This window comes from Lingula anatina, chromosome 2 (assembly GCF_051362555.1).
Source record: "Lingula anatina isolate TDL-2025a chromosome 2, LinAna3.0, whole genome shotgun sequence".
Classification (NCBI taxonomy): domain Eukaryota; kingdom Metazoa; phylum Brachiopoda; class Lingulata; order Lingulida; family Lingulidae; genus Lingula; species Lingula anatina.
The window spans coordinates 29,448,350-29,476,295 of NC_141768.1; the positions used below are offsets into that span (position 1 = coordinate 29,448,350).

Sequence of the window (27,946 nt, forward strand, 5' to 3'; positions counted from 1 at the left end):
TATTTTAGTCTCTACATTTGGGGTGGCTTACACTGCAGTCAATGGAATAGTTCTTTCTATGTTTGTCTCGACGTCGGTTGGTTTTCAGAGCGGATAATCTTACACGCATCTGCAGCACGCGATAGTGATGCGGTAGTGCTGTCCAGACAAGTCCGTATCTAGGTTGTGTAGAGACATTACAACGCAGTGCTTACCGTTCACTGGAGGATATACAGTGGAGGTTTATTGCGGAGTGTTCGTTGCGGACCATTTGAATTTAAGATACAGCTGACACCATTAAAAAAACTAACGCGATTAAGAGAGCAACTTGGTTGAAACTTGAGCCAAGGTGGAAAATCCTAAACGAAGAACACAACTACAACTGAAGTGGGCTTACTTAAGGATATAGTATTCATCGGAGTATTAACCGACTAGACTCAAATATGTCGAGCACAAGACTTCACCACTGGAAGCACAGTCTGATGATGTTAGTGTTAGTGTGCGGGTGGATACAAGGGGGATTTGCCACAATACAGGTGGGTATATATATATATATATATATATATATATATATATATATATATATATATATATATATATACTGGTAGACCAGTACCATGGCAGCTTTTAAAAGGCCAGTCACGGTCACAGTAGTTATGCGATATGCTTTTATGTAAAAATTTACGTGCAGTATCTGTCCCGTGATAGCCGTATCTGTGCTGCTCTAATACAGTGGAAAGCTGCACACAGCTCTTTAGTCATTTCCTGTGGAATTATTAATGCAACAGGTAAGGTGCAATTTTCTGTTATCATACGTATGTAAAATATTAGAAATGCTGTCACTCACAGGAGATGATAAAACTAATTTGAGCGTGATATCTTATCTTTTCACTTTACCTATTTTTCCACGTGTGCATGAAGCACTGAATTACTGCAGTCATGTTCGATCGGGATTATTTAATTAAGTAAACTTTATGTTGAGCACGTTCTTTTAATATGACACTCGCAGCTCTTTGAGAGAGGGAGAGGGCAATTTGAAGCGGACTAGCTTTTCTTAACATTGGTACGCCCTGGTCTACTCGGGCTTAATCTTTGTCACAGTCACAATGATTAACGTTTTCTTTTACGTTAATAATATAAGTTGATATAAAGCGCTCATTCTAAGTCCAATACAATCTACGTCACTATATTAGTCAGTAATAACACTCTAACCCATTGATATGCTGCGGGGCATTTTCAACTTGAAAAAAGTCAAGCACAATTCAGAGTTTTTGTTTACTTGGTTTAAATGCAGTCTAATACCCTGTACATAGGCCCCTTTTCTTTGAAGCAAAGTTTAAGGGGTAAGAAAAATGACAGATAAAAATACTGAATCGCTAGTCGAGAACAAAACGTGCCATTTCTCGAGCTTCATTAATTGTTGAACAAACAACCTGGAAGTGCGAAAGATCAGATGCTTCCTGGCGATATTTGTTGATAGTAATAATCACGTTTCAGATATTTGTTTCATAATTTGAAAACGCAAGCCGCTCCTCCTGTACCTAAACAAGAGTAGAAAAACCGAGTGGCAGACTCTGTCCTCCAGCTATTATTCTTTCTATTATATCGAGTCACCAATCTATTTTTATTTCTTAAATTCCCGTCACAATATTTACTATTGTTGACAGGTATAGCCTTCAATAGACGTGATTTACACACTTGTAGTGAGTGGGATTTATAATCGACTAGGTCCTCTCTTTAGGGATATAATATGACTTAATGCGGCCCTATTCACGCAAGTTTACTTTAAGATGAGTGAGTTTTGAGAAAAAGCGTGAAGCCAAAGCTGGTATTCTGTCGGTCTCGCTGCGCTAAAAGCACTCGGGCACGAGGTTAAGTGCGAACCGCTTCAACGTCGAGGTAAAGGAAAGGGCAAACCGTGTCGGTTATTTGGGGGAGGTTTCAGTCTCAATCATCTCTCTCTCTCTCTCTCTCTCTCTCTGTGTGTGTGTGTGTGTGTGTGTGTGTGTGTGTGTGTGGTTGTTAACTATCCAGTCAATGTTCTACAACATTTGAGGAAATGAAAGTCTTGTTCTCAACGAAACCAAATACCCCAGGAATATCAGTCAATACTGACCACGAACTCTCACGTCCATCGCCAATATCAACCCTGCTGTCTCAGTCCGACCAGTTCTAATAACAGATTAAACAGATTTAACGGTGTTTGCTTTTTTCCCCATAAAATTAGCGCTTGTTAATTTTAACTATAATGTATGAAAAACAGGCGTTACAACGGCACAGGTACCCCAGGTTTTACGTGCATCTCAGCTTGTTTACCGTTGAAGTTATTGGCAAGTTAGAGGAAGGCATCAGTTTTGAGTCTTGAAATCATTTTTTCATTAGGCACCGCAGCCTTTTATGTGCCGATGGCAATGAGATTACGTTTTTGACTTCACTGTTGGAAAAATGGAATAGGCAGATTGCGGGTAGTAAAGCCCGTAAACCCCGAACACGCTGACTGGGTAATAAAACAACGGTGATAATTCTACTCACACCCTGGACTTCAGTCTTAACTTCACGATTATTGAAATCCTTCTCCGTCCTAAGTTCTCGACAGTTTACATTTCTGTACTTAATTACTGGACCCCATAAAGCGGCACTTATTTTCGTTCCATATTTCAGTAAAAGAGAGGATGTGGTTTGAGCGAAAACGGTATGCACTAACCGCTCGTTTATTTTCTTGCTTGGGATGTACATTTTCTCCTGTCCTCCCATGCAGCGATGTTAAGAGCTTCCAGAATGGTGCTATGTAGCTTTTACAAAATAGCGTTTTTAATGGAAAATGACGTTGTTAAGTGGAGATGTTGGTTAAAAAAGCCACACCTCCCTTGTACTATTTATGTACGCCGCATGGTCGTTACTGCTTTGCGGGAAAAGAGAATAAACATTCACGCCCCCATAGATAGCGACGTACAGAAGCGGTCTACATAGCCACAAAACTTCTTGTGATGGATTCATAGAAGCAAGAACTACGTATTTTGTTCAATATCGCAGTCACACTTGAGAACAACCCAAAGCTTGAAAATACTTATTTCCGTTGTTATCAGCAAAGGACAAAACGATTCAGAAAGATGAAAAATGATGAGACGGAGGTAAGATAATGCAGCGTGCCGGGGTGATAGGACATATCTATATTTGGTTTTTGTGCAATTTCCTGGCAATGATGAATAATGCCAAGCTTACACTTGTTGGCCTTTGTCCAATAGATGAGTTGCCCAAAAAATTGAAAGTAGAAAAAAATATTCCATATTTCATAGAAGAGTTCTGAATTTTTCCCGTTTCCCACGTTCCCTTGATAGGACGATAAAGCTAAATTCAAACCGATTGTGGAACTGCTTCAAGTAGAACAAGGTGACAAAGAACGTGCTTTCCCGCTGTCTTAGGAACTTACCCAGGCACGTGGCTTGCTATGCACCAACTCCCTCGCAGGTGTACAGCTGGAGAGGTGCGAATAGTCCGCATTCAAACAATAGTGATCGAATAACAATCTTAATTAAACTGAGTTCATTTGCTGCTCAGGTGTGTGGACCAGATTTGCGCACCTGAGCCAACAATGAGACACGCCACTTTTGAACTCGTGTGACAAAATGCTGTGGTGCACTGGTGACTTGAATTAAAAGATTTATGCACAGTTACCTAAGTATACCGGTACATGTACCAACTTCCTCGTATTTTATTTTTAAATAAATCAGTCGATTACTTATTTTATGCCCGTGCACCCGCACATGATACCGTAGCTGTCTTGTGAAGCGGGCAAACACCTCACAGCCCATTTAGATTAACACGGGATTTAACCTTGGCGTAAAAAAAAACTTATTAACAAGTTCATTTTAATTCTTTGGATACAAACAGCCAAATGAAAGACCGTCTGTGGTATTTCGAATCCACTGCCTTCTTTCAGCCACATTATACAGTGTTCACTTGATATGCGTTTTATTTCCCTACCTAATTATTACCAGTCATGAAAAAGTACTAAAGAAGTAGTGCACTCCACTCCCCCATTCAAACACCGACCAGTGCAAGCACAGAATAAAAGTTCGTTGGTGTCATCTTTGGAATCTCAAAGACATGGTTCACACGGGTTTTCTCAGGTTTTATAGTATATTGAAGGACATGGTCCCGTAATTTTAACTATAAGGTATATGCTGTTGTCATGTCATTGTCGGGACTGCTAGCCTCATTTGCAGGTCTGGTGCTGGTGACTTTGATTTTAGCGTCTCTTGGGCAAGTCACCTTCCGGTGTTGGGCGTAGATTACACCCTGGGTTTCACGTGACGGTAAGGGCAAACTGTGAATAGGAGAGTCATCCTTTAGACCACGAAACACAGGGTTGCAGTTTAAGCCGTATTAAACAAAAAGAATCTGGGTGCATTGGAAGCGCTTGATAACTTGTGATACCAGGGTTTCCAAACCAAAATGACATATTATTGAGAGCACATCAACTCCTTTCGTCGCCGTACCCATTAAGCATTTCGTGCAGTTTTGGGGAGTACCAGTATGAGTAACCGCTGCCCTTTTATTCATTGCAAACCCGTCCTCGTTCCCTTTGTGCAAGGGAACACAAATTCTCTGTCTATCACACACAAGGCAAATTATTAAGTTCTAAATTTCCCATATTAGCTTTTAAGCGTTTTATATCTGTGATTTCATTCGAAAAATTGAATTCTTCGTCAACACAAAACCTTGCTTATTTGAATGCCTTTTTCAGGTGGTGCGACGCGACCGCTCTATTAACAAATTGTTCGTGGTGGTACATAGTGGTTGGAAATGATCCGGTGTTTAGGGCAAAATTGTATTCAACTTATAATGCACAGGTGAACGGGGTCTGAAACGAGATGGCTGTAGAATTTAAAGCAGTTTCCGACATCCCACCACCATGCAACTGTTCGCCTTTTACAGATTTTCAAAACTGCTTCTTCAAAAGTGATACAAAAACATAATATTGTTCTATGAAAAGATATTAAAACCTGCTGCAGCAGTAAGGGAGACTCCAAAAAGTTTTTTTTATGCGGTGCTACAGATCTGTTCAGACAAGGGCTACTTTCGACCGGAACTCGGTCTGGTTTACGTCGTTGGATGACTAGATTTATTTTGCATAGTTTTCATATCTGTGGTTCACTTGGTTATTTTTATGATGAGGGTAGGGTCACAAAGATACTTGGATTTGAAAAGTCAGATTTTCGATGTAAAGAGCCCAAATTAGAAAGCGTTCAATTCTAAATGTTATTGGACTTTGACATATATCCACCTATACACTGCTAACTATGCAATTCTTTCAATAATGTCACAGTAAATTTTATATGCACTTGATATGCCCCCATCTTATGTTTCCCCAAAATGTTATCTTTCTTATTTGCCCTCTAATTCTTTCCAGAGCTTAAATGCCCTTCCATATTAAATATCTTTGTAGTGTAAGAGCAACAAAACAAAACTGAGGCATAGCCTAAGGCAAATTATTAGAAGTCAGATTGAAAAAAAAAAACGATAAATACCATAAATAAGCAAAGGTGACATATAATATTCTTTTAAACCATCCCTGTTAGGGAAACTCCTTCGGACATGTATGACTTCTGTGACATAAAACTTAGAAAATTAAAAATAAAAAACTTAAGAATCATTTGTAAAAGAGGTTAGAATAAAGGAAGTAATCATGTTTTAATTTGTTGAACTAAAACTGCACACCAAACGTAAAATCTTGCGTCTCTTCTTAAAGAAAATCCACTTAGTAGCTGATGAATATTATAGAGATATAACTAACAGTTTAAAATGTTATTTACATGCATGTCCTCAGACAGAGAAGAAACCCGTGTTGCAGGAGTATGGCATATGTCAGCATGCATTTCTGTGGGATCCGTTTTTAGTGGCCTTCAAACGTATAAAATATAAATAAAACTTGGGCATTTTGCACAGAACAATTGGATACTTCACATCGCTGACATACAGCTGGTTGGATGCCATTAAGCGTACAAATCGTTCACTGCTGTTTCTTGTTTCTTGGTGTGAAAAGCGTTTGTTCCTGAATGTACCAGAATGTTTTAAATTTGTGCAGCCACGGGTGCTCAATATCCCCAGGTTACATAAATTGGTCTTGATTTGTGTTTGTTTATATAATTAGAGAGAGATAAATAAATACTTACACGTGCAGGTTAGGTTATCTGCCATAACGCAGTAGTCGCTTGCTTTGTCTGTTATCAGAAAAACCTGGGGTAGACAATCAGTGGATGTAAGATACGCCACGAAAAAACTAAAAAGATTAGCTAACCTTCAATTCTTTATGAGCAGAGGTGGACCAAAAGATAGGGCCTATTTCTCTATGCTACAACACAAAGCAAATCACTTGCGGCATCAAAGCAATCTATACACATTTAGCGGGATGTACGAAGTTAAAAAATAGACAAAACCGCTTCTATCATAATAATATGCGTAATTTTATCCTGTGTTTTATGTTCAATGAATTCCATTATTGTGATCCATGGTTTCTTTTTAATGGACACTTTCGGTAAAGCAGACCTGAGTGCGTTCATTGCAATACTGAAATGCTATAGCAGTCGTCTACACAAGGAAGCCAAATTTAACTTTTTAACACATGGTCAGCTGCAAAGGATGAGGGGGGGACGACCCCTTTTGGCCGATCAGATGAAGTCGTGTTCTCATTATTTCCTTTTTGATATACTCTGCACTGATTTAAGATATGTGCTCTAGCAGGGCGATAACCCTGAGCCTGCTAAATCTCCATTCTGATGTTATTTGTAGTATTATTAAATTTGTTTGTTTTTCTCTCAGCTTTGTTTTTGTCTATTTAGCACTGTATACATATACATATATAAATGTGTATCTTTATATATTGTGTAAATACTGTAGTCTAGTGAGCCTGCAAATGTATCCTCATACCATTTAGTGCTCAATAAATTAGTATTATTATTATTATTATTATTATTATTATTATTTAGAAACGGTCCTCATGCCGGGCTGACAGCTGCACAGATGTCCGACCTCGCCCTGTGTGTGGCAATGATGGGCGTACTTACGAGTCCAGGTGCGAGCTGAAGAGGGTGAAGGCGTGCGAGGGAAGAAGCGATCTGGAAGTCCGCAGCAAAGGCGAATGCCCAGGTACTGGTGAAGTCGTATCAGATTATTTTTTTCATCAATTAACAAATGTTTTTATGTTACACAAGCGACACTCCGATTACACACTTTTTTATACCTTAGTCTCCTTTCCAAATCCCTTTATTTTGTTCATAATGAGTTTCTGTGAGATATGACGATCTAACTTGGTTAATGGTTAGTACATACAATCCAATTCTTTTTAACAAACGACCATTTGAATCACTTCAATACACAATCAATGAAACAAACCATTTGCTACAACCAGTTTGATGCCAAGCAATACCGGAATACATTTCACTTGCTCATATTATAAAATGCAATCTACTTGTGAAGGCCTATCAATCTTTACGTGAATAGTCATATGCCCATTGATACGCCGAAATGTGACCGAGCCGTGATCACTGTCCCTGACTGTTTCGGAAATGGCGGACAGCAAGATTGATAAAAAGCTTCTTCCACTATTAGGCCCCCTACCTTTATAATCTAAAACATTATTCGTGGCTAATCAGGATTAAGTTGTATAAGGATTTGACTTCTATCTCTAATGGTCAAGAAGTCCTCTTTTTATATCATAATGATAGGAGATTTATAGCAATTATTTTAGTTTTCAGTAAGCGAATCTCACTACATATTTTGTAAATTCTCTTCAATGTAAATATACGTAATAGGGTTTAGCTGCTATGACGTTTGTCATGTTTTTATGAAATATGAAATTGAAAAGGGACATTAACTCGGATTGTTCTCTCTGCGACACATGGTAGATATTTTGTTGGTATAAGTGGGCGTTCAGCGTCACACCTCAATAAAACATTCATTAATTCTAGCTTGCTGCCAATTGAATAAAAAAGTGGTGACAGGCTGAACTCATTGTTTGAACAATCCATCATCCATTTTATAAATTTATTAAATCGAGTTTTTCTACATGTTCTTGTGCCTGATATGTGACCCAAAAAGTGGAGCTCCATCTGCCTCCAGAGTATTTACTCTACGTGAGAAAAAGTTCCCTACACTATCAGCAACGGGCGAATTGAACACTTAGATGGGATTTTGTATGCGCGCACTTTAATTCGATTAAGATACAATAATTTCGCCGATTAAACAGAACCAGATTAGATTATTTACCTATCCGTTGACGCAGAATCATTTTGTGATAAAATATGTTCTTACCATTTGGTGAACACCTGTGTCAAATTTGCTGTAGTCAAAATAGTAATGTGAAAATAGGAATTAGGTTTCCAATGGCGGTTAACACAGTGTTTCTTTAAAAGGTTAAAGGGATAGGTTGAAGATGTTTCATTTTTATTGAGTCATTCGGCAAAAAGCATGGTTTAAAGAATAGTGCGGAATAACACTTTTTTTTACAATTTGGGGTTTAATAAAGAATATAAGTCAATTATTTAAAGTTTTCATTTAAGCTGGTGACTTCGTCCAACTTTTCCTGAAGCTTTTGAACACTTCTATCTAATACTATCGTCATTAATAGTATAATAATAATCTAATTTTATTACCATTTTGGCTTTTGGAGGGAGGAGGCATTTGGTATGTTGGGCTTCTACTTTATGAAATTGAAAATAACAGTTTTTAAAATAATGCTCCAGGTTTATTTAAATGTAGAACTTTGCGTTTACTCATATTAAACTTTACAGTTCTCACCACGTTCAAAGATGTTACGTATATTTGCATGTGGATATTTGCATATACGTACTTCTTGTTTGTAAGGAAAAATCCAGTGATTTCTACTTGTACTGATAAGTAGTGAAATGTCATCACAACAGACAGGGTGATATTACATTCATTTTTTCCCCTTTATAGACACCCAAAACATGTCACAAAAGATACAGAAACAGTAGACTAAGTATTTTATTAAAAAATAAAATGAAGAGAAATCACAAAATTTATATATAACTCATTTTTAAAAATATTTTTCTAAAAAATGTATTGATATATCAATCTGGTTGTTCTGACATAACGCAGGAAAGAAATTCTGAATTGCTTCTAAACTGACGAGCCATTTATTTTCCACACGTTTAGACCCAAATGCATCAAAATGCATGCAGGAGCGTCGCACGGCGCTGAAGACGGTCTCGGAGGGTACGAGTCGGTCTGGGGTGTACGTTCCTCAGTGTGAGTCTGACGGCAGTTACGCCAAGGTGCAGTGTCATGAAGCGGCGCGCTACTGCTGGTGCGTCAACACCCTGGGCAAACCAATTCCTAACACCTCCACCGCAATGGGAGAGAAGGTGGTGTGTAGGGGTAGGAGACAAAGGAGGACAATTTATTACATGATCTTGCTGTAAAATCATTTAAAAAAACAAATGAACGGATATCTATTTTAATAATCGAAGCGAACATTTTTTTGGTTTTGGTTATGCAGCTCAGTCTGTTGAATTTATAATGTTACACTAAGTAAAGGAAAGACGATAACACTGATTTCATCTTTGTCTTGTTCAAGATTCATGGCCATGTTTTACTGTCTTTTAGCCATGCCCAATCCCACCCCAAGCGGTGGACAGAAGGGTAAGCGGACGACAGACTGTGTGCGTTTGCTTTTTGCTTTTCGCTTTTTAGCTTGCTTCTAACAAATTCTACTAAGATGTTTTCCAATATATTATATAAAAGTATATGACTCATCGGGTTCAGACGCCGTTTTCAAGAAAGATACTTAAATGGCCCTGTAAAAAGGAATGGTATATCGATCACTTAGCTTCTGTTGAGAAAATGAAAAGTATGATTTTTTTTGCCATTGATTTTAGCATTTTCACAGGGGACCCGGTGTTGTCAAGATGCCACGACAAATCGGATTATTGTGGCGTTTATCTAGCTTCCTACTTCATCTGTACTTATACAATTCTTTTAAACGCATTAGCGTTCAAAATATTAGGTCTGTCCTATTATTTCATGATAGTCAAGACTTATACCTTTGCTATTAAGATTATACAAAGGGACGTCATGCCTTTTTTTGTCTCTCTGTCTTTAGATAATTAATTTTTCAGATTTAGTTATCTAATTATATCGATATGTTTATGTTTTGGAATGACGATTAACACGTTTAAAGCTAATGTTCTTGGTTGGTTTAGCAACTGCACAGCCAGCGCTTCTGCTACACGACCTGCCATGGTCGAAACTGCCGCCTCAGCACTCACAGCTTTGCTTTCTACGTTGTTTTACGTCAAATAATTTTAATAACACCTGTCCATTAAAATATACAAAAACTTGGCATGTACATTCAAATGTCAAGTTTTTTTTTCATGTTTGACACTTGCAGGCTTAATTGAAGTATTGTTCTCTGTGGAATGCATAATATTTTAGGGTGTAAAGCAGAGGAAAGAGAAGAATTTAATGCCAATTTGATCAAACAATTTGCCGAGGAATATGAGAGAATACCACGCCCGCAGAAATCCTCCTCTCCTCTCTCCGGCCTAGCAACGGGTGAGTTGTCTTGTGTATTTCTGATATAGTTGATTGAATCAAAATTTAACAGAACGTCGATAATTTTTGTAGTTTTTGTAAGACAAATTTGACGATTATCAGTGTTCAGTTTTCTAATCATTGGATAGATATTCAGATTGCACAAAAGAACCGACAAGGCCAAACAGATGGATATAGACATTAAAATACTGAAGCATTTTCTCTACAGTCGTCCAGTTCTCAGGAAGCTAATGCTCTTCTTTCACCTTGATGGTTTTGTTAATTTCAATAAATGTGTCTAAATGAGTGTTTGCAGCAATCAGCTTCTATTGACCAATCTTTTATTTCATTAAAGGCGGCTTACCAATCAAATCTGACTCAGATTCTATATTGGATACGCATGAAAAACGGGTAACAGAGTGGAAATTTTCCGAATTGGATCGCGACAAAGACAATCAACTGAAGTCCCGAGAAACCAGAAATTTACGTAAGATGGTGAAGAAGCTTGTGAAACCAAGATCCTGTGCCAAGAAGTTCCTGAAGTTCTGTGATACAGACAATAATAAGAAGATCAGCAATCAGGAGTGGTCGATCTGCCTAGGGGTTGATGTCAATAGTAAGTATTGGTTGGAAAATTAGACTATTGATCAAAATTTAAAATAGGACAATTAGACTGTAGAATACAGACAGGTCAGTAAAACAAAATATATTGGGAGAGAGACTTTAATTCTCTAATTTTCTTCGTCCTATACCATATGATCTGAAAAAGTAGCAAATGAAAAGGGAATTTTTATTTATTTATTTATTTATTTATTTATTTATTTATTTATTTATTTTGCAACAGTGACAGTATAATGAACCGAAAGTGCAGGAACCACTTTGTTAAGTGTTAAGGTGATCGCACTCAGAAAAACATTTTCATTTTGAAAAATACCTGTCTGGGTGCCCAGCACAATCAAAATACAACAACAAAATGAAAAGTAACCCGACTTCAACATTCACAGAGGGAATCTTTGCGTTGGTAGGACAGAGAATGAGATTGCAAATTAATTGGTAATAAGAATAAGTTTTGTCGTTGGGAACCATTTATAGACACCAAAATTGAAAACGATTAAAAACATTGGCAGTGTATATGGTATTTAAGACAATGACCATTCATAACAGCCGGAATCAATCACTGTTGATCAGGATATTTGAAACGACTATACCAATATTTCTAAAATAATCTAGAAACGTCAGATATTCAAACATTGGTCAAGTTCTTGGGGTCAACGGGCAAAAACTGTTTGGAAAATGGATGAATCTATGACCCCTGAGGCAAGGTGCCAAAATCGCTGTGGGCACCGTAAAAAAACTGTTACTCTTTTGGCATTTTACCCTTGAAGTTGCCTACAAACCTTGAAGATATGAGGTTTTGCAGGCAGATAAAAAAAGTTGGTTGCGAGAACTGTGTTCTTTCAACCCACGTTCATGGCTACCATCAAGGTTAATCTGGCACAATGCAGTCTGTACATACGTCTCCAAAGCACACAGACCAATAACAGACATTTGCTACAGTTTATTAATATTTGGCAATACGAACTAAAAGAATTATATCACCCCATTCTACCCATTCTACTTACATATAAAAAATTGGTCAAAACAGAAAAACAACCAGTGTGTACGTTTTTAAAATTTGGTATCATTTACGCAAAGTAAAAGGAATTCGGAAGCAGTGTACATAATGCTTAACACGCGCAGCAGTCACACATTGAAATACTTCTTGGGACATGACACGTGTAATTTCAGTAATTAGTTTAAACTCTGTGTTTAGTGAATTATACGTTTGTACCAGTTAACCGAAAACACCATCAAACGAGCAAATGAAGTTTTTCCCGGTAACCCAAAATGTTTACACTCACGTTTTAGACACATGGCCTTTAAATATAGATACAGTCAAAATCGTCAGGAAGGCCGTAACGTTTTTACAGGTGATTTTGTGCCAGAATAGCCCTTAAAAATCTTGTGCCCTTTCCGTTTCATCTTTGCTTTTGGCTTTTTCAAGCTCCGCTTTACAACGCGTTATCAACCTGTTTCTACTGAATGAATTTCAGATATTGCCACGTTATCAATGGACAGAAAACACACGGTTTTCCCAGTATCTATGAATTTTTTCGATTATAATATTTTTCTCAGCAAGTCCGGCACAGGGAAACCTTGATTTAAACACTATTCATCTGTACAAGCTCCAAAAATTAGAAACAATCGGCCTAGCCTTGCAATATCCTAGAGGGAGGGGGAGGGGGTAATACTACCAGGCCTTGTTATATAGTATGACAGACACAAACCCCTGATCACAAAAAGGTCCAGACCCGGTTTCACGTAACAAATTCGTAGACTACGTGCCATGTAAAGATGTTTTGCTTTTTCAATTTGCTGTGTATTTGTCGTCGGGTGGAGGGCATCTGTCTTTTTCTGAATTTCTGTAGCTTTTGCGATATAAATGTTGATCGAAAGGAAAGTTGGATATCAAGGTGGAAGATTCTGATGAAAGCTATATGTGGCAGAGTATACACTATGAGAAGATGGGAAATGTTTGAAGAAAATGATGTATAAAGTGAAGAGGTAGAACTTTGCACATGAGCGTGGGAGACAGGTTGCGTGGAAGGCTTGAGTAAACGATGCGACTCACACCCTAACACCTGATACTTTTGTGACTTTCAATTATTGGTAAATTCATCGTACTATCCACAACGTAATTTGATCTTGATAACGACCCATTCCTTATGTTTTGTGTCACTTTTGGTATAGTAGTCTTCTTTTCACGTTGTGGACAGTAGGGAATGTGATTTCATTGATTTGTGTTGCTTCACTGTTGCTTTCATTTCAGTTCTCGTCACGTGTTTTGTACGTTTCAAGGCCTATTTGCTTCCTGCGTCAAGCGTTGTCGCTGCAAATACTTTTTAATGTGTGGTTGATCTACTGATAAATTTTGCCTCGAAACATTATCTTTGATGACAAAAATGTTGATTCCGTAAATGAGATATACCTTAACTGAACACGTGTCATCAGTATAAAGTATATACGTACATGTCTGAATGTAGATGGTGTTGTTTGTTGAGATCTGCTAATTTATAACATTTGAAAACGCCTCTATACCGAAATGAAATGCTGTGAAATCTATGTCAGTAGACCAACCATAAGCTTATCGTTTTCTATTCTTTCTTCAGCCTTTTACGACTAACTTTAACCCAGGCCGGGCCAGTGCAACAATGCAATATTGCAATATGTCTACAGTGTGTGTTTCACTTGTGAAATGTAGTTTCTTTTCAATTATTCTTATCCCTGGACTCAGTGGGGACCCGTTCCAAGCACCAGATGACGGCAGATGGGGCAGCCAAAGAAGGTAACGTAAATAACGAGAAAGCGCCAAGCGAGAAGCATGGAAGGACATGAGCGTAACGTTATTTTTAAAGAAATTCGTTTCATAATCTGTATTTACCGTTCGTATTCTGCGTGTACATTTGTAATATTTAGTTAAAAGATAACTATTGGTAGTTGGTGTAGTACAGTAGTAGTAGCTGATAAAAATTTGTGTAATTAGTCAAATCGAGGAAGTTGAATTCTGTCTTTGTGCATGCAAGATTACCATTGATCATTTACAACAAAACGTGCATGCATTGGCTGAAATAGCTTCCAACTATCAGATGTACTGGCATGGAATGCAGAATTCCGATTTTTTTCCAACTGTAACTGTGCGTTAAATATGACCCGAAGAATTCCAGGCGGACGTTTTCGAGTAGGGTTTTTCCGGTTTTTATCGGGAGTGGCTTCAGCAGTGCCAAGTTTTAAACCAGTAATAGAATGAACGAAATGCAGTATTCAGAAATATTAACATTTGCTTCATTCAGTCTTTTGTATGAAGGCAGGTTTAATATTCTCTAATGCAAAAGCAACATGTCCTTTTTTGTCATTTATTAACGAAATAAAGCTCGCAGTTAATAACCGCAAGCACGTTGCCTAACTTGTTGGTCATAGTTGTTCGTAACATATGCCTCTGGGTGCCGGTGTAAGCCTTGGTTTGTTTGTCAAATTTGCGCTCTTTTTGCTATTGACGACTATCTTCACTTTATCAAGGTTTCCTTTTCCCGTCAGCACCCCGCAGTGAGCCAACCCTTGGGAAGATGCAAATGCATATCCCCATACGAGACAGGCCTGGTCTCAGCGAGAGAAAAACAGACAAAGAAAAAGAGGACCGTAAGTGTTTAGGGCTTTTTTGAATCTATTAACTTGTGTGTTTTCCATGTATTTTTCAGAGTAAAACCTCAGTAAATACCGAAAGAGCGTGTGTTTTCCATGTATTTTTCAGAGTAAAACCTCAATTTTGTTAGGTTAAATTATATGCTAATCTCACTTTTTTTATCTCTTTACACTTTAGGAGTTAAAAGTTGTCGGGAAGAGAGGGAATCAGCCATTCAGATGGATCAGAATAGTCCTCAAGACAGCATCTTTATCCCAAGTTGCACTTCAGAGGGCAAATACGACAAGGCGCAATGCCATACCTCGGTAGGGTACTGCTGGTGTGTTGACCAGGATACGGGCAGACCCATACCAGGGACATCTACGCACAAAGTGAAGCCAAACTGTGACAACCCGTGGAAAGGTAAGCATTAAAAAGGAGACCAATTTTTCGGCGTTAATTTAAGCAAATTCTGAAGGGCCCCGAAATATTTTGGGTTTTTTTTTTTTGAGGGCGAACGGTGCAATTGGTACGATTTAGAACTATGATTCAGCTGGTCAAAATTTTAATTTCAAGAGGGGACCATTGGTGTGATTTTTTCAGAAAAAGAAGGGTCCTGACCCCCCGCCACCCCGCCACTCAAAAGCGCTGTATGAAAACTCGTACATTTTATCTGAATGATTTAAATGCGCTAAGATGTAAGAAAGAACACCAAGAATGTATTTGTTTGCTTTTTTATGTACTATTGTCAGACATCAGTTAAGCTGAACTCTTCAGTTCAAGTCTATGTGTATTGCAACTAGAAAGATCCACGGTGCACAATCATCATTAATCAGCCTAACATGAACAATTATGCTGTCCTGATTCGTAAAACCTAAACTTGCAGGTTCATGAGAGCAACACGCACAGTTCTTGGCGTGCACCGTGTATATTTTTACTGCAGTTTGGCTCAGCATGTGATTTTTCTTGGTAAGACGAATTTATAAGTAATTACATGTAAAACTTAAATAAAATAAAAATATGATGCATTTTTAATTATTTTCCACACACCAGGCTGTGACAAAAAACGAGAATTTTTGGTTGAACTTCTTGATGACATGACCACGGAAATGGTGGAATACGCATCAGGCAATAAAACAGACAAAAGGTAAGCGATAGTTACTGATTGTCAATTTTCTTGTGGTTACAATCACTTTCAATAGAAAAAAAGTAAATTATCGATAGAAAAAAGTAAATAGTCGTTAACAAGAATGCATCAAAAGAACAAAAGCAAGTCTTAATCTCTTCATGTATTGCTCACCCCGAGTTTCTCCTCTGCACAGGACACACTTGTGCTCACTTAAAATGCCAAGAGGCCTTCTGCGATTCAGGGTGGCTCAATTACAAAAATAATGTGCACTGCATCTCTCAACTCTTTGTACTCAACCATTTGCATTGGTCCTAAAGCAAACTATGTAGAAAAGATATGATTGCGAATTTTTTAAGCAATATTCCAGCATGATTCCCTTTGATATTTCTCATATTTTCACTACAGCAAACTGGTGTCTGGAAACCCTAACATATCTCTGGAAGAACGGGTTGCACGATGGAAACTGCGAGTCTTAGACAGAAACAATAACATGGTAAACTTCATTTACGTCATATTAACGATGGAAAAATGTCAAACTGCATTCCTTTTTTTAGTATTTGACCAATGTTCGGTAATTAAATCAAGTAGAACTCTATATGTTATGTACTACAATCTTAACCTTAATTTCCTGCTCAAAAGTTTCCGTTGACGCAAAACACGTGATTGAAAGTGGAAATATAACCTGTGAGAATAAATTACAGCTAAATATTGTGACGTTCTTATTTATTCCTGAAGAACAAATTCAAACTGTATCCATAAGAAAATGTTCCTTGTATTTTGTCAGATGTTGGACAGACGGGAGTTACGAAAATTAAAGAAGGAAGTCAGAAAAAAGAAATCTTTCAAAAAGTGCGGACGTCATTTTGTTGAATATTGTGATGCTGATAATAACAAAAAAATAACAGTGGAAGAATTTCTAGGCTGCTTAGGAGTGAACGGTTGGTATTCGTAAATTGTGTCACTTAATCAAGTAAACTTTATTTTGTAGATTAGATAATGAAACGTTTACAAATTTCATTTTCTCCTTCATTGCTTTCTAATTTTCTCTGGATTGTAGAACAACTTAGAAGATTTGCAATTTTATCTTGTTTGTGAACTTTCAGTCGGGAACGGAATTTCTGCATGTCTCAATCATTTTCTTATTACTAATGAGAGAATACAGATTCGGTGAAACGACACTAGTCAATAACATTCATATCTTCAGAAATAATAACTTTGAAAACGATGTTACCATATCTCTGTTGTTTTCATAACTTCATGCTCTTTCAAACAAAAACCTTGACACTTCGTCTGCTTCTGCTTTGATTAGACCAACCTAAGAATAATATGCCGGCAAGTGCTAAGCGTCGAGGCCCCAACCCATTCAGTAAGTACTTGATAGGCTCATGAATGTAGATCCTGCGTAGACTTTATGCACTGCAAGGCTTCCTTTGCTGCCACTGTCATCACCAAGCACAAACTTTAATTCAAGAGTGTGAATTTGTCTAGCTACTGGCCCCATCTAGCGGATTGCCGGTTCAAGTGAAAGTGAAAGTGAAACAGTTCAGAAGCCAATGTTGCACAGATGGCACAGTGTGCCTTTGCAGTCAAATGCCGGATTTATTCACAGGATTTTCAGCGTGGAACGGGATTCACCATTTCTCAGGATTAAGGAAGGTCAAGAGGGAGACAACACCGTAAATGAGTCCTTACTCCTCTGCGTCTGCAGTGCGATTCACTGTCAGAACAGCGGAGAGATGCATTTGTTCATTCTTTGCTATTCTACAAAGATCATCAGCACGTCCGGACTGACCTGAAGTTAAAATTATCTCCAGTTTAAATTGCGTCATTAATTGAATATACAGCTATTTCCTTATCTGTGGCGCAGTGGAAACTCTTTTAAATCACCAATATAGAGATGGTATGACTTTTCTTTAGTTTTAAACTACTATAAATTATCAATAGTTGTTGAGAAATATTGATTGTATTATTATTGGATTATTGTGAATCAATTTTGGTCTAAGTTATGTTCTGCTCTGTCGAGAAGATTTATGCACGTGGCTCAAGTGTTTGCGTAAGGGATATCAATATTACAATTTTTGGGAAATAAAAGGCATTATGCCAAAAACGTGTAAAGAAAATGATTGAAACCAAGGGAACTCAGCAGCGGAGTTGACTGGGTAAAAAGGAGTTTTAATTTAGTTTATATCTTGGAGTGTTGACAGATAAAAAGATGTCGTGACGTGATGAGTGGATAAAAACGCTCTGACAATCTAACTTGTAATGACAATACAAGTTCAGCTTCGTCTTTCTTGTTGCCTTCAGTTAGATCGTGTTCTGTTAACTAATTTATTTTACCTCTGTTATTATACAGTGTACAAAGTCAATTATCAATAAAAAGGAACCTGTCGGCAGAAAATGCTCCTGGAATCAAGCCATGTGCTAGCCGGTTGACTGCTTTTATATTGATACCTAAAAATTGCATATTGCCTTTGGTTTCTATGTACATGTAGGCCTACATCGGCTTACGCGGTAGCATCTGATCACTGAAATTTTGCCTCAGTCAATTAAGACTTAAAAGTAATGGATGCACCTATAAATGTATAATTAACCCATGATACGTTTTAGTGTCTTGCCTATTATTTTTGATGAACAAACAGAATGTGAAAAATCAGTTTCTTCATTAGACTCAGAGAATAGTAAAAGAAATCCGACATCAAAGTGTTGTAAAGCTAAAGCAGGACCAAGTTATCAAATATATTATTTCATGAATGTCTATGAAATACTGCAACGATGTATAGGAATTGTAATTCGTGGTAAAATATGGTCACTTCAACCCTGTGTTTTTGTGGTAAATAAAGAAATAACATCAGACTTGTCTTCTGCATGCTTGTGTTTCAATGTGTTATGTATTTAGACAATTTCCAGCGAAAACAAGTGGGTTAAATCAAAAGAAAAGACCAGTGATCATCGCTTATTCAAGCCAACACAAGGATGTTCTCCAAGGATCTGGAAGTGACTTCACAGAGGGCTTTGCTTTCACCTGCCACCAACCCTTAGTTCTGCTTTGTGTGCTCGTGTCTTCCTGCACTAATAACATCCTACCAAGTCTTGCAAGTAACAAACACAGGCCCGTAGCCAGGGGGGGTTCGGGGGGTTCGAAAGAACCCCCCTTCTTGCTGGAAAAAGGTCCACTCTGGGTAAAATTTGAGCTAGGTACAAGGGGATTATATGGTAAAAGGTCCACTTTTTCAGAAAAAGAACCCCCCCCCCCCTTTGAAATTGCTGACTACGGGCCTGAAACAACACAATATTTTTAATATCATTTATGTTTTTAATTCCCAGTTATATTTCAAAAGAATCAATAATGACATAAGCTAATTTGAAGATGTGTTAAATTAAAATTTCATAAAGTTCTATATAAGCTTACGAACTTAAAATGGTTGGTGCTATTTTCAGTTGGAGCTTTGCAGTAATCAAGCCAGTCAAGATGTCATTACCCAAGAGGATCACATAAAGCGATCACGGTTTCAGATGGGCTTTTTTCAGTTCAAATACTGTGTATTCTGGGTGAAAGTGTAACTTCAGCAATATAACTAAGAGTTATAAAACTTTTCAAAGGCTGATCAAGAGAGTAAAATGTAAATTAGAAAAAAAAAAGATAGTGAGGACTCTCAAGCATCTGAGTTGTTATTTTTGTTTTACTTATGTCTAATTTATGAAAGACCAATGTAATGAGGTTAAACATCTTTTGATGAATCAATGTATTATTTAATAATGTTCAACCTATTAGTGACTTAAATATCACTGCCCTCTCATTAACTATGATAAATTATGACAATAGCATAGACCAACATAAATATTCATCAAAAAACTTTTTTTCATAACAAAAAATTCATACCTCTCTTTTTTATCATATTTAAAATATTTAGTGAATTAACAAACAGTTCCCCATTTCTTTTATTATTGGAATATTTCCCATGTTTTCCTATTGAGTTCATTAGAAAAAATTTAAATGACTATAAAATGAATTTCATGAACGTGCAAAATTAAGAGACATTGGTTACCAACATGGATAGTTACTCTTGTTGAAATTTCCAGACAGAGAAACATTAAATTTGTATATACATTTCATTTTCAGTAGGTTTTACATATCCAAACTTACTCTACCAAATAAATTTCCAAAAAGTGTAGTACTTTATCCCAATGGTTTTAACAGAATCTTTGCCTTTTTTTATACTGTCTGAATGCTGGGTGCAATATGTACAATGTGTGTAAAAAGCAATATGGTTTGCTTTGAAAACTATATGACAGCAAAACATTGAAAATGTTGAGAAACTGTGTGTACCTGTATATTCTTAAAAACTTCATACATTTGTAATAAACTGAAACTATTTAATATGAAAAAAATGAGTGACTGAAAAAGAAATCTGCAAATGCAGCTTGTAAAAATGTCATTTTTTTATATTTAAGAGTTATTATCCCAATTCTCTAAAGTTTAGCATAAATTACCATTTCCATCTTGCCACATTTTACCATAATGAAAACCATAATTCTAAAAATAAAAAGCAACTCCAAGTAGTATTCATTTTAACTTTATTAGGTCCTTTAAATATATGATCATAAGTTTGTTGGAAGACATCATGTACACCATTATTTTTAGGTAGACGTTACCAAATAAAAAAAATTAAAATATACCATTTACTTAATTATTGATCAAAACCTTTCAACTTATTTGGGTATTGTCATTTACTATTTTGCTACGTAGTTTTATTTCTCACATCCTTCATTTTTCTGACTCACGCTTTTTCACTTGTGGAAGTTTCCATAAACTTCACAAATCCAAGAGTTTTGATAACCATGGTTCCTGACAAGTTCCTTCATAAGTAACCTGGTTTGTCAGATAGACTTCATGAAGTAAACATGTAGTATATTCTTATTTTTTGGTACACTCTTCATCAAATGTATTATAAATAAAACCTCCACTTGATACGAACTGGGCTGAATTACCATGATGTCTTGGTTTTACACAAAATAAATAAATATATAAACTAGACAGTAAATCTGACATCTATACAGACACCAAACAGCAAAAAATAACATTGCAACAGCATCTACAAAAAAAAAAAAAAAAAAAAAAAAAAAAAATCTCTCAATATAATCAAATTTTAGAAAAAAAAAACAAAAAAGGGACTTTTCTCAACAAAAGTACTCGACTAATTTGGTTTGGGGCAAGTACAGCAGTAATGATGAAACATATATACAAACACTTACAGTGTCTGTATATAATTAAAATGATAACAAGCATTATCTTCAAACACAATGATATAATATCCATTCCTAATTTATAAAACACCTACATCAAAATTTCTTCGCTTTCCTTTTTTTAACATTTAAATAAAGCAGTTCAAATTCTCCAGGCTTGTGGACAACAGCTGGTGTCTTTTTCCTAGAAGTTTAAAAAAGGGAATTCCACAGATGATCACATTATCAAATATGAGTAGGACTTCTTAAGTTTATTTCATGCAGTGAAATAAATTATGCAGGTTATGTTATTTTATAAAGTGAACAAGGACAGGTTACATGTGTGCAGTGTAACAAAAAACAACTTAGCATATTCATTTCAAGGCAACATTACACCTACATGTAAAACTTACAATTTTGCAAGTTCTAGTGCAATTTTCTGATCTTCATTACTTTTGAATTCTGTCCTAAATTTAAAGTTATAATTCATGTATTGTCAGTATCTAGATTTTGCAACACAACTTCTGCATAGTTATTCGTTAAAATGACACAAAAAATGGTTACACATCTGATGAAAAAAATAAGGTATTTTCCCCTTTCTACAGTGCCCATGTCAAATTGCATGCCACGTATAGACCAGACAGAAATTCAATTCTATATTCATATTTTTAAACCAATGTTATAACATATGTATCTTCTAATAAAAAACAAAACGTAACTTTCATTAAGATAAAGTATATTAATCTATATCTCATGAAGCCTTTGAGATAAGCAGCAAAACACAAGCTTATATTCCAGTTTTTCTCTCTGTAATGCATATCTTTTTACTTACTGTAAGTGATGCCTTCCGTTATTAAAATTAGCAGGTCTGGCATAAATCTTTGCTCTCTTCTCATCTAGCTGACGTTGATCATATCTACAAAGAAAAAACTTGTCTTACCAGTTGGTTCAAAAAGCAAGAATAAAGTAGTTATGCTCAACAAAATATCTATTGTGACAATTAATACCATATATCAAAGTATAATGATGTAGTTTATAAGGCACCAAGCACAAAATTTTCAGATGAAAAATTCACCTCTAAAAAATTCCCCTGCAGTAAACAGTAATTTTCTGCAACTAATCAACCTTTGATTCTTTCTTTCCTTTCTTGCCCCAAACCTGTAACAATCTGGGAAAACTAGAAGGTCTGAGAGGCAATACTGCCTCCTGGTATTGAACCACCAGCAGGAGTAGTGCATTTAAGTTGAATGGAAGGTGCGGATGCATGTCTGTTAGCTGTGGAGAAGATAGGGTTGGGTGAATGTGGTGGTAGCATTTTATGGGGAGAAGTAGGTTCAAGGGTTGATTCAAGTGTAGACTGAAATGTTAAATGTGTTTTTGGAATAAATGGTTTTCTCTGCAAGAGTTGTAATTGTATGTAAGCTGGAAATAAGTCCTCAAAGTTTTAAGTTTTAAGTAGTTAGTTTTTAGTTATATATATATATATATATCTAAACAGCGCCAAGTAGTAGTGGTGCAGTTTAAAGAAATGAATTAATGTTTTTATTATATAAGAGATTTTTGAATTTAAACACCTAATGGCTGCTTCTCCTGTGAATATGCACCAACTGACCCCACACTCACAAAGATGAAAGAAAACCCTAAGAGTAACTCTTCATTATAATATGAAAGCTTAGGTCCATGTAGTTTGTGAAAATGGGTACAAATATTTTTTCATAGAAAATACCCATTTTTACAATATTTTGGTCCATCTGTTCTTGAAATGTAGGTCAAAGGTCAATCCAAGGGCATGTTTAAAATCTCCACATCACTTTTGGCCAGACTTCTATGGTAACTTTTCCCATAATTCTTTCAGTTTGGGAGATATTTAGCATTTAAGTTTCCAAAATTTGGACAAGGATGCATTGCAACAAATGCCACTCCTTGGCCAATGCACACAAAGACCCCAAAATCTAGGCGGATCAAGTTGAGATTATATGTGACCTAAATCTAAAAGATGGTGACACGGGCCCTTGTAGTTTAGGAAGAGAAGCAATAACAGCAACCTGGTGGCGAGACAGGTCATAACTAAAACCATGTGTACCACCAGTGCTACAGCTGGTTGTTGTAAAGTAAATGACTTACACTTGTACTAATTGCAGATAATAATTAAAATGAGTAAAAGGATGGGGAGTTATTGAGTGCTAGGCTGTATTCCCAGAGCTTTTGGATCGATCTATCCCAGCGGGGAGTCTCACTAGATTACTGTCAGATAATCCGGCTTAAATGTCCGTCCCGCCTACTACAAGCTGTAAGGGGGTAATTAACTTTCGTGTCCGCCCGGCTGACAGCTATTTAGCGTGAACCCCCAGGGAGTTAGGTCGATCTAAAGTAGATCGATCTAATCTCTGGAAATGGGATCTTAGTTAAATCTCTTTAAGAGTCATCAAGTGTAAAAATTGTTCTGGTAGTAAGAAAAGATGGATCATGTCAAAGTCACATATAGTTCAATTTGATTGCAATAGATTTGCAAGTTTCTGACAAGTGTAACACCCCATTCTCATAGATTAGATCGACCTACATTGGATCGACCTAACTCCCTGGGGGTTCACGCTAAATAGCTGTCAGCCGGGCGGACACGAAAGTTAATTACCCCTTAAAGCTTGTAGTAGGCGGGGACGGACACTTAAGGGGGATTATCTGACAGTAATCTAGTGAGACTCCCCGCGGTGATAGATCGATCTAAAAGTTGTGAGAACAGAGCCTAAAACACATGGAAACTTACGATGAATAAGGTTCAAGATTGAAAAGTTGAAATGTTATTTTTAATATTTTAAATTGAAAACAAGTCCCTTAGAAATGACCAATAAGGAAATGTTGAATGGTGGTTTGCAACATGAAAATGGAAAATTCTTTGCAATCACGCAAAGACAATAAAAAGAATGAAAGTAAATGCATGATCAGTACGGAGAAATAGAGTATATATACTTGTGAAATTGTATTAAAAAGGCAGTCAGTGAATAAATGTTTGAAAGCTCCAGATCATCGCCATTATTTTCACTATAATATGGTGGTACAATTAAACCACCCTTCAGCCATACTTTGAGCGCTAATTCCCAGGTTGTATGCAATTCGTAAATGTGTCAAGAATAGATGGTTGATAGATGGTAAAGTTAGTCAGTAGGTGACAAATTAGTTTTTTTAACAAAATTTATGCAAGGTATTTATCTGTTCAAAATGACCAGAAAGTATTACTTGATATTAGTTAAGTTCAAAAAGAAGTGATTAATTTACTTTTAAGAAAAATGTTTTTTTATTTAATGTAACGGGCCATTCAGAAAGAGTTACTACATAGGGACTCTCGCTGAATGCAGTCAGATTTACACATTAACATGCTTCCTCCTGGGGTTGAGTAGAATAACAGATAAGCTGGAGAGTGCATTAGAAAAAAGAGGAGGTGTGTTTCTATGTTGATCTAAATGCATTTAGCAAGCGTCCCAATAGAGTAAATGTGGATTTACACTTTGTCCTTTTCAAGAAAGTCGAAAATCCTACACTTTGTCACTTTAACATTCACAGACTAGATTTTAGTTCATTAAGGGGATTTGCAGCCTACCCTTCAAAGCTCATACTTACCTGCGAACTTCTTTGGTGATAAATAGAGTCAGCAAAACGATTAGTACAACCTTAGCAACTGGCCCATATGCCTCATAGGCGGTAAGGGGGGGAAAATCATCGGCATCACTATAAAAACAGAAGAAAAAAAACAGATGAAAAGTAAGATGATGCTTTATCAGATCTTGGACATAATAAAGAAGGGACTGGTGTCGCAGAGCCAGATCAAAGGATAATCGGCTTAGTGTGAGCTCTTTGTGAGACCATCTGCGGTCAGATCATGTGACCTCCCAAACAGGTAAAGTGCATATCGTGGGGCAATCCTTCAGGTAGATGAGACAATAAACTTATAGAGATTAAGTATAAGTGCAGTTTGTTGTTTCAATTTGAAAGCTAGGTGAGAATTTGATATGTTTGTTCACGGAGGAATTCAAAATGCCCAATATTTTGAAGGCAATCTTGTTTGTTGCCGAAAAAGTAGCATTCAAATTGTACAACTGTAGTGTAGAATACTTGTTCTTAGCTAGGATTCGATAGAAAAATATTCCTAGTGTCAAAATTTTCCCTGTATGTAAGAAATTAGTCTGAGATGTGGCAATAATGAAACTTTCAATCGTGTCTTGAATTAAAATGATGCAATTCCTCTCCAATTTTTGAGGCTCGCTGACATTTCTTTAGGGCGTGGATTTTTTACCTGTTACATAAAGATGACACTAACACTGCTGTATACTATATGTATACAATGGGTGAATGTTTACCAGAATGCAGATGACTTCAAAGGAAGATATCGCATTTCAGTCCCTTCGTAATTTTGTCTATGATCAGATGAAAGCCATGCTCACAAATTGTGATTTAAGTTTTTAACCGACATACTTGACACTTATTGTAACCCTTTATTATCACCCAGAGAGATTTGCTCGCACAGCCAGCCTGCCCGTTCCGATTTTCCACTATTACTATGGTGCTTTTTGTAAGCGGAGTGACACACAGGATCTCGGGGCGAGTCTAAATTTTTAAAATATTAAAATATTTCCTGCATCTTATTTTTCAATAATGTACTAAGACTTTAAAGAAAAATCGATGGCAGGGTTTTGAAGTACTAAATTGGCATTGAACTGGTGATCAAGTGTGCTCAGTTAAGGAAAAACTGATTTTTTAGTTTTTACCCCAAAATTACAATTATGACATCACCCGTAAGATGACATAATTATGTGGAAATGTTAAATAATTTAGTTACTGAACACTGAAGACTTATCTATTACCCAAAAGAATGCATGTTAGGCAGTAAATGAGGAGTTTTGGGCGAAGGGTGACAATATTTTTAAAACAGAAGGCTGTGCTGATCTGACTTTATTCTTTCCTGTATGCACCAGTGATGATTGCGCCTGCACACACAAAGCCACACAAAGCCATGTGGATGCAAACAGAAAATTACTAGTTCCAATTCTTTCTGCCATATCAATACATAGATACCCTCCCTAAGTTAAAACAATACCAGAAGAGATTAAATAACACAATATACACTTACCCACCAACCTTATCCTTCGTCCAATTAGGCCAATTGTGATACATACTACTTCTATCAGATGCTGTGGTAGGTGGAGTTCTAGCATATTTCATCCTTGGCCCCCTGACTTTAATGTTTTCAGAGTGAGGTATAGCTGTTCCCAAAGATACATCATATTTGTGACGTGTACTTGGATCCTTCAGTGTTTCATATGCCTCATTAATGTCCAAAAACTTCCCGCTGGTAAATTTATTCTTGTCTGGATGATACTAAAAAATAAACATGAAATAATAAGAAATTTGGGTAACAAATCTGGTGATTTTAACTTGCTTGTAAACTTTATATCAGTTTGGCTCATTCTGACAGCCTTTGGCTTTGCTCACATGAAAAATCTATTTTCTAAAAATCTATTTTCTATTCGCTGTATCTTGTGATCAAGGTCAGTGCCCTGAATACCCCGCGGCGTAATTACTGGCAGCGCGAGCCAGTTACTTCCAAAGCTGTAATTAATTCTTGGCTGCACTCGGAGTGATCACAAGATACTGCGAATAGAAAATAGATCTTTAGAAAATAGATTTTTCATGTGAACGGAGTCTTTCACCAATACCTAATTAATCACTAATTTCAACTGATCATAGAAAAAATTATAATCAATTTGAAATAAAGTTTAATCACTTTAAAGTTGGTCTACATAATGTCTAAAAGAATTTTGCTGTTTGTCCTTGCAAAATACTATGAAAGTATGCACCTCAATTGAATTGTAAAAAATATTGCATTTACATTAATATAATTTGTTTTATAATCCTAAAAACATCAGTTTAGCAACTTGCCTACAAACAAAAAAACTTTTCATTTTAAGTGAGGAATTCTAATATAATAATCATTTGGATACATTACTATTTTGCAAAGTTTTATATATGCTGCTTTTATTTCCTTGAGTGGGGCAGTTTTCCTAACACCTAAAGTCTGGTAGTGATTTAATGCTCTTTGGCTGCTGTGGAAATATTTAACAGCATGGTAAGTATATGAGGACCTGGAAAAATATTAAAAATATTCAGAATAAAGAGTTGCATAATAACAAGTTCAGTTAAAATTGGATGGGATAATCCACGTTTTCACTTGCTTCAGTGCCTATTTTCAAGACAAATGTGCTATCTCAACACACATTCAGCATATGGCACTCAACAAATCGAGTTCAAAGCATCTAACTTTTCTCTATATATCTGCATGTTTACACTTTTTTCATGGCATAGGACTGCTTCAATCCCGTTAAATACTTACCATTTTAATGGGATGCCTCTTACACTAAGTCTACGTTGCAACTTGCATCCATGACAAGGAAGAAATTTCAGGACCAATGAATCGTGGACCATTGCTGAAACAAATACATGTAGACGTTTCACTTGGGTTCTTTACAATGAATAGGAAGAAGGGAGAAATGGGTAACCAACAATATTTTAAAAATCCCGCTGTCACAATCCTTACAAATGATGGTTAAATCGTGTCACTATAGGAACTCAACTCACCTATTTGTTCAGTTGTGGAGCCGTAGCGTTAAAGAACAGCGTATACATAACAAACCCACTTTGGTTTTATGTAACAAGTAATAGCATTCAAGACGCGCTTAAATATAAACACATTTACTCTTTGATCATAGCGGATTTATATGTCTAGTAATTGAAAAAAATAAAATAAGAGTATGCAAAGGCATACGGTGCACTGCAGGCACTCTTCAATAAAG

General features: G+C 36.5%; 2 protein-coding genes across 14 annotated transcripts; one reads left to right on the plus strand and one right to left on the minus strand.

Annotated features, from left to right (window-relative positions):
- Nucleotides 1–20,557, plus strand: LOC106155173 (SPARC-related modular calcium-binding protein 1). Of its 12 annotated transcripts, XM_013529862.2 has the most exons (14): nt 2–515; nt 6,969–7,128; nt 9,157–9,378; nt 9,607–9,642; nt 10,435–10,554; nt 10,889–11,149; nt 13,835–13,918; nt 14,650–14,769; nt 14,951–15,175; nt 15,806–15,899; nt 16,287–16,374; nt 16,666–16,819; nt 17,191–17,247; nt 19,320–20,557. In XM_013529862.2, the coding sequence occupies exons 1-14, from the start codon at nt 423–425 to the stop codon at nt 19,334–19,336; spliced, it is 1,731 nt and encodes a 576-aa protein (XP_013385316.1). In that variant the 5' UTR covers nt 2–422; the 3' UTR covers nt 19,337–20,557. The 12 variants fall into 12 exon arrangements, with proteins under 12 accessions (XP_013385320.1, XP_013385316.1, XP_013385317.1 ...); XM_013529866.2 differs by lacking the exon at nt 17,191–17,247 and having other exon boundaries at nt 1–515; XM_013529863.2 differs by lacking the exon at nt 19,320–20,557 and having other exon boundaries at nt 14,668–14,769; nt 17,191–18,734.
- LOC106155175 (uncharacterized) lies at nt 20,440–27,892 on the minus strand. 2 transcript variants are annotated; one of them, XM_013529872.2, is made up of 8 exons: nt 27,732–27,892; nt 27,487–27,580; nt 27,103–27,238; nt 26,227–26,474; nt 24,720–24,827; nt 21,937–22,020; nt 21,518–21,571; nt 20,440–21,309 (listed from the first exon to the last, which is right to left on the minus strand). In XM_013529872.2, the coding sequence occupies exons 2-8, from the start codon at nt 27,576–27,578 to the stop codon at nt 21,222–21,224; spliced, it is 810 nt and encodes a 269-aa protein (XP_013385326.1). In that variant the 5' UTR covers nt 27,579–27,580; nt 27,732–27,892; the 3' UTR covers nt 20,440–21,221. The 2 variants fall into 2 exon arrangements, with proteins under 2 accessions (XP_013385326.1, XP_013385327.1); XM_013529873.2 differs by lacking the exon at nt 21,518–21,571.
- Nucleotides 27,893–27,946: the final 54 nt, after the last annotated feature.